General features: G+C 40.0%; 1 protein-coding gene across 2 annotated transcripts in view; it reads right to left on the bottom strand.

Moving 5' to 3' along the window:
* The window catches only part of PLCB1 (phospholipase C beta 1), a 341,583-nt gene that overhangs the window by 94,535 nt on the left and 234,559 nt on the right, over window positions 1–12,489 (bottom strand). For both annotated transcript variants that reach the window (XM_039569803.1, XM_039569804.1), the window contains exons 10-12: window positions 11,807–11,953; window positions 5,246–5,403; window positions 1,586–1,668 (exon numbers count right to left, since the gene is read on the bottom strand). In XM_039569803.1, coding sequence (XP_039425737.1) covers window positions 1,586–1,668; window positions 5,246–5,403; window positions 11,807–11,953 — 388 coding nt within the window. The remainder of the gene's footprint in view (window positions 1–1,585; window positions 1,669–5,245; window positions 5,404–11,806; window positions 11,954–12,489) is intronic.

Raw genomic sequence — 12,489 nt, 5'->3', positions numbered from 1 at the left:
AGATCACCCTGGAACAGTTGAAGATTTAAGTCTTAATGACTTTAAAGGAAGAAAAATGTAACCCTTGTGGTTAAAATAATTTAGCTGGGTTTTTTTTTGCCTTATAGTAACACAGTGAATGTATATTACAATAAATCCAGAAGAATGAGTAGGAAATGTAATACATTCAAAAATGATGGTTGAGATCTTTCCTAAAGGCCAGAAGTTGCATTTGGAAGCACTGTGAGTTCAAACCTACAGGAGTAGGTGAGTGCAAGCAAGTCCAAAGGGACACAATATACACCAAAAAGAAATGAGGGAGCCATTAGAGAAGGAAATTAAACCCAGCATCTGTGTGGTCTTTCAGAGGAAGACAGGAATAACTAAGCAGGATTTAAGAGGTAGCTGTTTGAATCATAACCATGTGGCCTCGAAATGTGTGCAGAGCAAACACATATTTGCCCACAAAAGGTAAATTTACACTCTGAGGTATACAGGTAGTGGACCTCAGCTCTCAGATTTTAGATTTTTCTACCTACATAATTTTTGATCAGTATTGTCACATCTGTTCTTTAAAACCATTCTTACATAGCTTCTTCTACCAGTTCCTTCCCTTATGACGAGAATGTTCTTCTTAAAACAATGGAAAAGCAGCTAGCCCTCACCCTTTTCCTCTTTCAGAAACAAAAGTGCCAAAAGTGCCATCTTTTCTGATTTGTATAAAAACATTCATAGCTGCCCCAAGGAATATTTTTATTTTACATTGAAAAAAAAAATTTAAAAATTAAAAAAGAAAACAAAACAAACAAACAAACAAACCAACCATAAAAACCCAAAACAAAACAAGAAACCTCCAAAAATTAGTTTCTAAGTCTAAACTGCCTCCAGAAGTGTTGGAAATTTTTTCACAGCAAAAAAAACACAGAAGGGGAAAAGGCGATTCAAGTTAAGGCACATGTTATGTGTTTGAAACATGCAGACCTGGTTTCTGCATTCAAAACCAAAGTTAATGTAAAAAAAAAAAAATCAGAACTGTAATAATAAAATAGATCACTGGGACAAAGCTAGAAGTGTTCTCATTTTTCTCTTCTTACATGGAAAAATTGTAACTTTTCTTGTAACTAAAAAAAAAAAAAATGAAATAAACTTATGCAAACTGTTATTTTTTTGGCAGAAATGAACAGTTCCTGGCCATCCATGCCACCTATTTTGCAATCCTGGAAGTCCATGGTTCTGGCCTCTGCTTCTGACACAAGACACAGACCAAATTCTGAATATGTTTATAGCACAGAATAGGGTCACAAGCAGGTGAAATACTGCCTCGTTTTCTTTGGAGTATTGCTGCATTCCAGCAGGACACACTGAGACAGAAACATTAACAAAATACCTCTCACAATCAAACTTCCTCTCTCATACAAGAGGTTCTGATTCAGGAAGGTTTTTAAGAACAGGCCCAATTCATTCTGATCATCGCGGTTACTGAGGCTGGTACAAGTTCATTTTTGGATAAGAGCTGTTGTTTGTGTCACAAGTGCACACACACAATTCCAGGCCTAGACCTTATCAAAAATGAAACATCAGACAAGAAAATGTGGTAATTACTTACGAATCCACATGATTTTCAAAGGAAAGGAGGATTGGAAAGGGTGATGTCTTAAATGCACATTCAGCAATAGCTTCTATTACTTCCTAAAGAATCAAAATAAACACAGTTACAAATTTACCTCTCTAAAGAAGGAGAGTTTTATTCTTTGAAGACAGGCAAGACCCAGTGAGCTCTGAAATCATTCCCTGAGATAGACCTTCCTTCCCAAACATCCCAAAAAGCTCTGGATGTGCTCTTGCCACAACCACTTTTTTCAACCTGAACTATGATCAAATCTCCAAAACATCTGATGAGTCTCAAGCACCACATTTCTCAAGAAATGACCTATGTCTGCCAAAATCAATAGCTTAAATGTAAATCTTGGGTTTTGTGTGGAGTTGTTCCATGCCTGCAGCTATGGCTTTCATGTGCTATTCTGTGCAATAATAAACATGCTCGGACAAAGGCAGATCTTCTAAACATCATCAGCACAAGCACGTATCCATAAAATCCTTAGCTCCTCTGACTCACTTTTTAGTTCCCTCTCTTTTTTTTTTTTTTTGGGTAACAGAAATCCCTTTAAAGCAAAAAAAGGGGAAAAAGACATCTTTACTTAATTAAAACAGTTGGTTCTGTGGTAATTATCAGAGGACTCAGAAAAGGAAACTTCCGTAAAGTTTCCTTTCAGCTCTATGGAAAATGGAAACCCTAAATCCAGTAAAAAAGTCATTTGATAATGATGATTTTAGTGGGGTGCACAATAAATGCACTCATTGTTACAAATAATGAAATGTTTCCCTCTTGGAACAAATCTCTCTTCCAAAAGAACAAAAAACACTGAAGACTTTTCATATGCATTGCTGGCAAACTCCGGAGTTTCTAAGAACCCATAAGTCTCTGCCATGCCAAATCTTAAGGATGACTAAAACCTAAAAGACGTATTTATTTTAAACAAGCTTTCTCTGGGGATTCCTCTTGTTCATTTTCTGTACTTTAGAGGCTCAACTAAGAAGTGTATCAGTAAGAAATCCACTTCCTAAAACAAAAACTGAGCCTCTGGTACATTCTTTTGGCACATTTAATTTCAACTGCCTTCCCACTGCAAAAGGGGATGGAATCCTGCATGAGTGGGGAAAACAACCTGGAAGAGTAGAATTAGGATGGAAGTGATGAGATCTGAGGATGAAAAGCTCAGACACTGGTTCAGTGAAGGTAAATGCTCCATGGTCAGAGAGGAACAAGCTGGCAGGTTCCATACTTCTCTCCAGCTGCAGAATGACTCACCTGAAGCGGTCTCCAAGGTGTAAATATGGTTACACACACAGAGATTCCGGGGTATGCCATGACATATATGGCTGTTCCCTGTAGGATCCCCCCCAGCAGCAGCTCACAAGCCTCAGCTGAGAAAAACCTTACGGATTTCTGAGACATGGAGCAAGGGGAAAACCAAGGAACCAAAAACCCCAGGAACATAATGATGAGGAGCATACAGTGCTGCTGCCTCTGCACTTCGGGAAATCTGTCTGAGGCTGTGAAAGCTGGCAGACTGAGCAGAATCCTTGTGCCGTGGTCCTGGCAAAAGTGTGAGCTGATAAATGATTCAGCATTCAAGACATGAATTGATTCTCACACTCCTGACACATTATTTCACTGCCATTTTGCTCCTCCCCAGCCAAGCAGCACACTTTTGAGTGGTGAAAAGAAATCGGCAGTCGAGATGTTTTTCACATTTTTCTGTGTGGATTAAAAAATGCCTGCCCTGAAATGACTGATGAAATACTCCTGAGTAGGTTTAAAATACCTCCCAATATCTCTCCTGCCAGCACAGTGCCAAGGGTTGAACATTTAAATAACCAAGGATAATCCTTGTTCCTGCTAATAATCCTTTTAAAAATCAGATTAATTTTGTTTTAAATTCCTGCTCATGACCAAAGCAGTCGAGAGCCATCTTCCTTAATTAAAGGACTTCCAGCAATCAAACCCCATGCCTGTAAACATAATTGGCTTCACATAAACGTAACTGGAAAGTTAGTAACAAACGTGCAAGAAAGTTGTTTTACGTGTTTCTGTGATTAACTCAATCAGGGAAGAATTATAGAGAAAGCAAACTGGAAAAAAAAGGAGTGTTCTGGTACAAGTGAAATTTGGTGTTCTGTCTGTGGCAGAACTGTTCGCTTTTTTCCCTGAAGAAAGGCACTAGAAGGCAAGAAAAACCACCCAACAACAGGTTTCAAGTATGGGAGAAATGTCTCAAAGCTGTAGCTGGCACACAAGCCACACGTAATCCCTGCAACATAACCAAAGTCAGTAATGAACATTTTCCCACATATTATTGCACATGGCTAAGTCTAGAAATGTATTTCCATGGTGAGTTAGTGTCTCAGATGAAGAAGAATTATTTCTTCACACTTCAGAAATTATTTCCTGATGTATCATTATAAGCTGTGCTGACTACCAATCCTAACACTACAGGAAAGCACCTCCATTGTGCTCCTCTAACACCCCAGATCAAAAACATCTTTAAGAATAACAAGATGATAACAATCTAAGGTTATTGCTAAGGGTAAGGTCTCTACCTTATACTGTAGAAAAGGAAATGGAAGACGGAATTCAATAATAAAGATGACTTGTTTAGGGTTTGCAAGACACAAATATCCCCTCACAGTCTCCAAAGATACTAATTTTTCCTTTTCACCCTCCAGTGCTTCAGATCTGATCCCAAGTACCAGGGATAAGGATAACAGTGCACATACACTTATTGATCTTTTCTAAATATAATGCTGAGTGTCTGGGTCCTGTGGATGGAGCCTGCCCATCTGGCCGTGAGCACCATATTCTCTGCCCACAGGAATTTAAAGGCTTGCAAATTGTTGAGATCTAGCTGCTGTTTCCTGCCTCAGTTCAGGACTTTCACCTCCTACTCCCAGTGACCAAGCAGAGAAGAGAGAAGGAGTGAACTGATGTGTTGGTTATTGCTGTCCAAATCCTGTGGCCTCCAGCTCTGTCCTGTGGAGATGTAACCCAACAATGCCTTCACACCCCCATTTGTCTCTGCGCAGAACCAGTTGTGGTGGCTGTGCCTGGTCCTTCAGTCCTGGCTCTGGCCTTGGCTGGTTCTCTCCCTGTGAGATTTGCTGCAGGGACGTGCACAGAACCATGGACCTGGGCATGGAGCCCAGTCCCCAGATGGCAGTGCTATCACACCACATAATCCCTTTTCCTCACACTGCCATGACCACAAGGACCCTCTCTCCCCATGCAAGGTCCAAATGCTGCAACTCTTCTCTTTTCTCTCTTCTCTCTTTTCTCTTCTCTTCTCTTCTCTTCTCTTCTCTTCTCTTCTCTTCTCTTCTCTTCTCTTCTCTTCTCTTCTCTTCTCTTCTCTTCTCTTCTCTTCTCTTCTCTCTTCTCTTCTCTTCTCTTCTCTTCTCTCTTCTCTCTTCTCCTCTCTTCTCCTCTCTTCTCTTTTCTCCTCTCTTCTCCTCTCTTCTCTTTTCTCTTCTCCTCTCTTCTCTTCTCTTCCAACAAGTCTGCAGCTGCTCTGTAAATTCCTCTTACAGCATCTTTTTGCCCTCACATTTCTGCCCCTCCCACCTTCGCAGTGATATATCTGTGATAGTTTTGCACAAAAAGAGCCCTCCCCAGCTAAACCAGCTACATCAGTGTGCTGCAGTGCTGTACCTTGAAGGATATCTCAGTTGTCATGGTGAACCCATGTGTGATGACCGGCTCCTCCTCTGCTGTGCGTCCCTTCCAGCAGTCCAGCTCCACACAGCGGCAGCCCGACAGGAGCACTTGCCGGTACATCTCCACCGAGGAGTTGCCAGCCAGCTGTCCAGCTGGGACAGAACACAAAGAAAGGGAAGTCATTTTGGGCCTCAGGAATAGATACAACTGATCTAACAATAATCAGAGTTAACAGCAGCTTTTACCCTCGGCTGAGAGGAGTAACATTCCAAGGAACACAAAGACGCAACGGAAATTACTTTGGCACAGTCAGTGTCATGGTTCGGATCCTGCCCTCAGTCAAACAGAGAAATAACCCAGCTGAAGCCAGCTCAAAAGCTTCTGACGAGCAGCATCAAATACATGAAATAAAATAATAATAATAAAAAAGCTTAGTTCTATGAGATTTTATCCCTTGACAAGCAGTGTGAAATTCAGAGGCAACTCAGGAGACCAAGACCACATTTTCTCACAACATGCAACGCAGTTTAGTACAAGATGAAACAAACCCCCTGCAGACACTAATGGCACCATCATTAGGTCTCAAATCAATATTTAATATGCTAACCACTGCAATGAGTTGGTCAGTTAAATTTCCTGATGTGATACTGTATTATGTAGAGAGAAATTCAATTAAACTGTCCTTTTCCAATAATGAGATATTGTAAATCTAAAAATTAAGAAGGAAAATTCATTTTTTCCAAGCTTGGGAAGTATTAAAAAAGAAACATAAAAAAAAAATTCTCAACCCAAGCCAACAAAGAAGTCCAGTGGGATTCAGGGAAGGATATCCAGCCAGGTTGTCTTCATCTGCTGCAACAGGTTTGATTCCAGTCCTTCAGACACAAATTTCTTGCAGCAGAGAGGTAACAGTATGGAAGAATGGCTTTGTGCTTCTATGAGATGTGAAGAAAATGGATGCAGTTTCCTGCCTTCTAGCAGACTTCCTGAGAAGATCTTCCCGGATTTCTTGAAGGAAATTAATTTTCTTTTTAAGGAGGCAGTGAGCTCATTTACAGCAAAGATTCTTTGCTGACTGGGGACATATAAATACTTCATCTAGACTGGCATATAATATTATGCAGATTAATCCTCATTTTATTGTCTCTGCGATTCCATGTTTAGGTTTTATGCTGGGAAATACACATTTTGGGATTTGCTTCACAAAACAGCATTGTCTGCCTTTGCTCTGTTTTTACCTTGTACTAAAACTGTAACAGAACCGTTCTTATTTGAAAATCCCTGTTTACAGTTTCTGTCTGATACATGAGCTGGAGCAATCATACATACTCCACCAGGTATTAACATTACTCCTGTTGAAATCCATAAGAATTCTCACTTTCTGCTGGAACCAATGGCAAATATCTGTTAATAACAGAAGAAACTGGCCAGTGCTGGAAAGCTCTGAAAATCCAAATGGAGTCAGCAAAGTGACGAGTCTCTTTTTTTTGTTTTTGGAATTTAGCTTTTTCCTGTTTCACCTTTGGTTATGGAAGATTATCTTTATTCACACAAAAGCCTTTTTGGTGCAATTCCAATGTCTGGGTTAAGTAGTGGCTCTTTTTCTTTGCAGGATGCAAACAAGCATAAGCATGGATCAGAGAATAACAACTCACATTTCCATGTACTCATCCCTAAGCATCTGCCTAGGAAATCCTGGCTCTCATAGGGATCCATTGAACTCTACTGCCTAAAAAATCACTTTCACTTAGAAAACTGTTCTAATGTTGTCTCTCTTTTCCCTCAGAGCATTTTGAGTTTGGATTAACAAACTATTCTATGATTAACAAACTCTATTTCCTGAGAGACTCCTGGTGGTTATCACTGCTAAGTGTTTTGGGCTCCAAGATCCTTCACCTTCAAAAGTGCTTAAGAAAATCATGACATGCATCACTTGCCATATGACACTTCCCACACTACCTTATTAATAAGGCTCAGACGTTTTGGAAGGATTCCTGCAAAGGATAAGAGGATATTCAACCTCTGAACCATAAAATCTTCAGAAAGACTCCCAGGCAGAGTGTAAAATGCTAGCACATGTTTTAATAGTCCCAACAGCTTGTTTTTCTGAAATACAGAATATGAGGAATGTTCCCTCAAACGTTTTTTTGCATATATTACTTAGAAATTTCCATTGTGTGAGTTGCTATTTGCATTTATTTTAAAATACCCCTTTTGTATTCCAAAATGTGATAACACAGACACAAAGGGAACACTTCCAGTCTATTTTTAATAGCCTGAGTACAGATCAATTTTTTAATACTGGAAATTGAAAGCATTATGTATTCCCTTCTACAATACAAGCAGTGTCTACAGTAATACCATAGATAACATTTGCATCCCATCATTCTCTATGGGCTAAGGAGAAATGCATTTTGAGAAAAATTCACATTTCTGAAAAATATAATTGGCCAAATGATACCTGACAGGATACTATGCAAAATGTGCCAGTGCTGGTTGATCTAAGCTGAGGACATGACCCATGTTTCCCCACACAGAACAGTTCCACACTTCTACAGCTTTAAGCTGCTCATTTCTCAGGAAGTGCACCCTTGATGGGTTCATCCACCACTGTTTTTCCAAGCGAAAGTTATTTGAAATACAAGGACTTAAAACATAGTTGCAATCTATTTAAGATATCTTTCCTCCCCAACTGGGGGATTTTTGGATCCAGGTATTTGGAATCACCTGACTCTTCACTATTCTAGAACCAGAGGCTGCTTCTTCCCTCCCTCCCAGCACTTTCTCCCAGCATGAGGTGCCTGTATCCTCCCTCTGCCATGCACAAACATGAGTTGCTGAATCTCCTCTCTCCACGCAAGTCCTGGAGAAGCAATCAGTGCCTTGGATCATACACTGGGGTTTGCAGTATGCAAACTCAGAGCCCCAAACTGCTGGGAGCCTGGCTCCTCACTCCTGCAGCCACACAAGGTGCTGGCAGCTGAGATTGTTTTACACACAGCACATTTATCTGAATTTATTTTCCTCCTGAGCTATTTCACCATGCACAGGCCAAGCAGATCAGACCCCACACTGTGACATACTCTGCTCCTGCTTGTATGTCAGTCAGAATAAGGCTCTCAGCCCTGCCTGTTGTTTTTAACACTTTACACTGGACCAAAGCAGGATGTGTGCCCGGCAGCACGATGGTATCACCCAGCCATCCATCCCTTCCATATGGTGCTGTCAGCTTGGAAACTGTTCTGGAAGCTTTGGAGGTGAAGAAGGTTTCAAGGAAGTGCTGAATGCAGATAATAAGCAGGAACAGTGAGGACTGAGGAATCACTGAGAACAGAAAAGCTGGAGGATGGTAGATGAGAGGTCACAGACAGCAACAAAGAGAACATGCCCCTCATGAGACTAGAAAGAACTGAAATACCAGATTGTAAGCAGGGAAGCACATGCTGAGGGTGAACAGGATAGTCCCACATTGGCTGTGTGTGCTCAGCGGATACCTCAGCAACCTACTGCTGATATCATTGTTCCTTTTAGCCAAACGTGTTACAGGCGTGTGATTTTCATATTTTGCATTTCCCATATACAACAGCAAATTGCACAGCCAGCAAAGTATGCAAGGCTGAGTGTGATATGTCATCATTTGTCTCTGACTTTTGGGTGCTGCTGAAAGAAATGTTGCAAAGTCACTCCGCACTGTGACCACAGCAGAAACCGGAGGTGAGATGCCAGAAAAAAGCAGAGTTGCACTTTAAGCGTTCAAGGGAAAAAAGAAATAAATATGATACTTGTGAGAAAAAATGATCAGACAGTAAAAAAAGTTTCTAAAAGATGACATTTCTTTAAGTTAGCCCAGGTTCGCTACAAATCACTTCTTTCTTTGTGGATTTTTACCTTTGGTCTTAAAAATTACATTTCCCTAAGAAAAAGAAAGCAGTAACACTTCTAAATAAATAATCAGGACTTGATGTACTGCCAAGGGTTTCTACTAAAGGCTAGGAAAATGATCAGCATAATTAAAAATAAATTGAGAGTGTGCACATGTTTCTTTTTATGTTATAATGTTGCTTCTTTGTGCATGCTTTTTCTGGGTTAAAAAAAACTAACAAAGGGAAAGATAATTGGTAGGGCATTAAGCACAGTAATCATAAAGTATTGCCAGACTGAATGGCTTTCTTATTGTCCTGGTAATTATGACATGACTAGTTGCTATTTCATGGTCTCAATCAGGGCAAAGGTGCTTCCAAGGCTTCCCTTCCAAAGCCATGAGCACTTGAGCAGATCCTTCAAAGTCTTTTGGGGAAAAGGAATAGCCTGTCACCATTAATTTTATTAATTTTACTTCCTTGCTGGAAGAAAGCAAATGGGAATGTGATTGCTGTATCTGATCTAGGCTCAGAGCAAAATCCAAGGCTTTCAGTTCTTGTAATGCACAGATAAAAATCAAATCATTAATCCCATTGTCAGCCAGCTGCCACACATTCACTGAAGATAATGAACCTACTAAAAGGGAAGGGCTTGTGGTTTGTGCCTGTAAATGTGAAAACATGCACTCTGACAAGGAATTGGAAAGAGTTTCAAACTTCTTTCCTGAGTTTACCCTGCTTTACTCCCCCCAGTTTACTAAGATAGGAATATTTTGTCAAATTAAGACTGAAGATCATGTTTCCAAATATAGCCTCTGAAGTTACTTGGAAATGCAGGCAAAGAAACCTGTAGATGCAATCTGGGATGATTTGCAGATTTTCACATACAAGTCAAAGCAAATTTAGCAAGTGTCAAGGTAAATAATTAAGCATGTGAGGTCACTCGTAGTGCAGTTAAAAAAATCAGAATAGGTTGGACTAATCATGAATTCCCATCCTTAATTCTTTGGGGTTTGGCTTCTGTGCCTCCAGACCTTTGGAATACATCTCTGTCCTGACCAGCCCTGATAAAAATCTGCAGTATGGAACTGGCTATAAATTCCTGCTGGTAGAGGAGAGAGCAGTCTTTTATCTCTTCAGATCAACTTTAAATTGCATTGTCTTTAAACCTCCTGTGGGCCTGTGCTTCTCACTTTCGTACTACAGCTTTACCGTTTTCTTCCAGAATATCTGTATAAAGCTGCAGCATTTGGCTTAAGCACCAACTAATACTCAGTGACAGAATGAAGTCCATATTGGAGGTAAGAGGTCTGCAAAACATCATAGTTAAAAATTACTTTAGCTTTGGCCATGTCTTTGCTCCACCAAAGAGCATAAATTTCTGCATATTGGAATCATAACTTAAAAGCGACCACACTGATTTTGTTTTCTTTTAATTCAGAGAAAGAAAATAGCTGTCAAAACAAATACTTATGTGACAAGTTCTAGCACAAAACACATTTTACAGCCGAGATATAAACCCTTGAAAAATGGTGTCTAATGGAAACAATGACAGTTCATTCACTCCCTGAAAGCACGCGAAGGTGCTGGAGAAAGAGCTGTAACAAACATAAAGCAGATGAAAATAACTCCCATGAGGTCTGTTTAAACTGGGCATCACCACTGCCTGCCGTTGTTTATGTTTCGGCATGCTGGCTTTCTGAAGGAGCTGGTCAGTTAAGGCCAGTCTGTTAATAGCATTAAAAAGCCTACGTTATGCATAAGCCACATTTTTAGCACTCAGTGCAGCATCATTTTTTAAAATTCAACATAATGCTAAGTCACCAGCAAACATGACAAGACAAAGCAAACATCAAATCAAACAGGAGAGAATTCCCTGTGCACATCTACTTGCCCCAAACATTTGTTCCTATGTAAACCAAACTAAAATAGTAAATTTACAATTATTTTCTCACAAGTTAACAGAACCTTGGACTAGAAAATGAATGCCAAAAGTTGAATTCATAAACTGCCTTGGCTTTTTCTGAGTCTTAAAGCATTGATAACCTTGCTGTGCAGTCAGTACAGTTCAGACTGTAACTCTAATTAACGGGAGCTTCTGGGTGCTCAGCCTTTTTAAAAACATGACAGCACCTAAAAATTTCAGCTCAGATGTTAGATAGTGTCAGGGAACAGATTTCCACTCCTTGCATTTATGGGCTGTCAGAAAGTTATGTGCCATGTTGGAACCTCCCTAACCTCTGAATCAAAGCATATTTCATGGAGCACAACAAACTGCCAGATTTAATGTTTAGGGGCAAATTTATGAGCTACAGAGATGTTTCCCGTATTCTGCTTTGCACACTTGTCTGGCTATCTTTGTTGTCATAAAAAGTACAATGTTCATTCTCCTCCCTAAAGATGGACCTTAATCTGGAATCCTATCTAAGTTGAGGGAAACTTTCCAGCGACTTCACTGGGCTTCTGACCAGGCCTTACCTGAATAATGCAACTGCTGCTCACCTGTTAAAAAAAGTGTATTTGATGCAGTTGTGTTGCAGCTACAACAAAAATCAAGTGCCACCCTTGTCTTCCTGAAAACTAAACTCCATCATCTGTTTAATGTTGATGTTTTTAGTGTATTTTATGTTACCACTGAAAATATGCTCAGAATTTCTGTAAGATAAGAAATTAGATATCTCCAACACTGCTGTACCTGTGAGGTAGGTGTTGTGTGAGGAGTTGATGAAATAGTGTGACAGTGGTTGAGACATATCTTCATTTAAATCCAGTTTCTCAGGTGGAACGACACCGTTCTCTTCTCCACTCAGATACCGCATAAATCCATCCACGGATATCTGTCCTGAGAGAAACACAGACCCAGGGAAAGCACCAATTAGTTTCAACTGCAGATTTTGTGACATGCAGATAAATTCAATACACACTCACACAAAAGCACATGTGAAAGAGCATATAATCATCAGCCTGGCCTTCACCTAGTTATGCAAATACTCTTTTGTTACTACTACCTCATTTTCAGCCATTCAAGTTGCAGGTAACACATAGCCTTTTAGCTGTAACAAAGATAAATCACTTCATAATCAGCATCTACAGAAAATCAAGGGCATGGGGGAATCAGAATTACAGAAAGAACAGAGAAAATAAATCTAAGCCCATCAAGGAAAGGGGTCTTTGGGGGACAAAACAAAATACTCTTTCCAGAGGGAACCAAGAAACCTGTAGAGGGCCACAAACACAGGTAACTCTGATCTCTTTTGAGTTTGGTTCAGCATGTGTATGAACTACCTTTCAAGTGGGAACTTAGATTTGCTTTGTAATTTTTATATTTGTCTCCTAATTCATATCTCATTGGAGTGCCAGCAGAAATGATCATTTCAT

Source organism: Corvus cornix, chromosome 3 (genome assembly GCF_000738735.6).
Source record: "Corvus cornix cornix isolate S_Up_H32 chromosome 3, ASM73873v5, whole genome shotgun sequence".
NCBI lineage: Eukaryota > Metazoa > Chordata > Aves > Passeriformes > Corvidae > Corvus > Corvus cornix.
The sequence above is the reverse complement of the archived record's forward strand: the minus strand, read 5'-3'. Positions and strand labels throughout refer to the sequence as shown.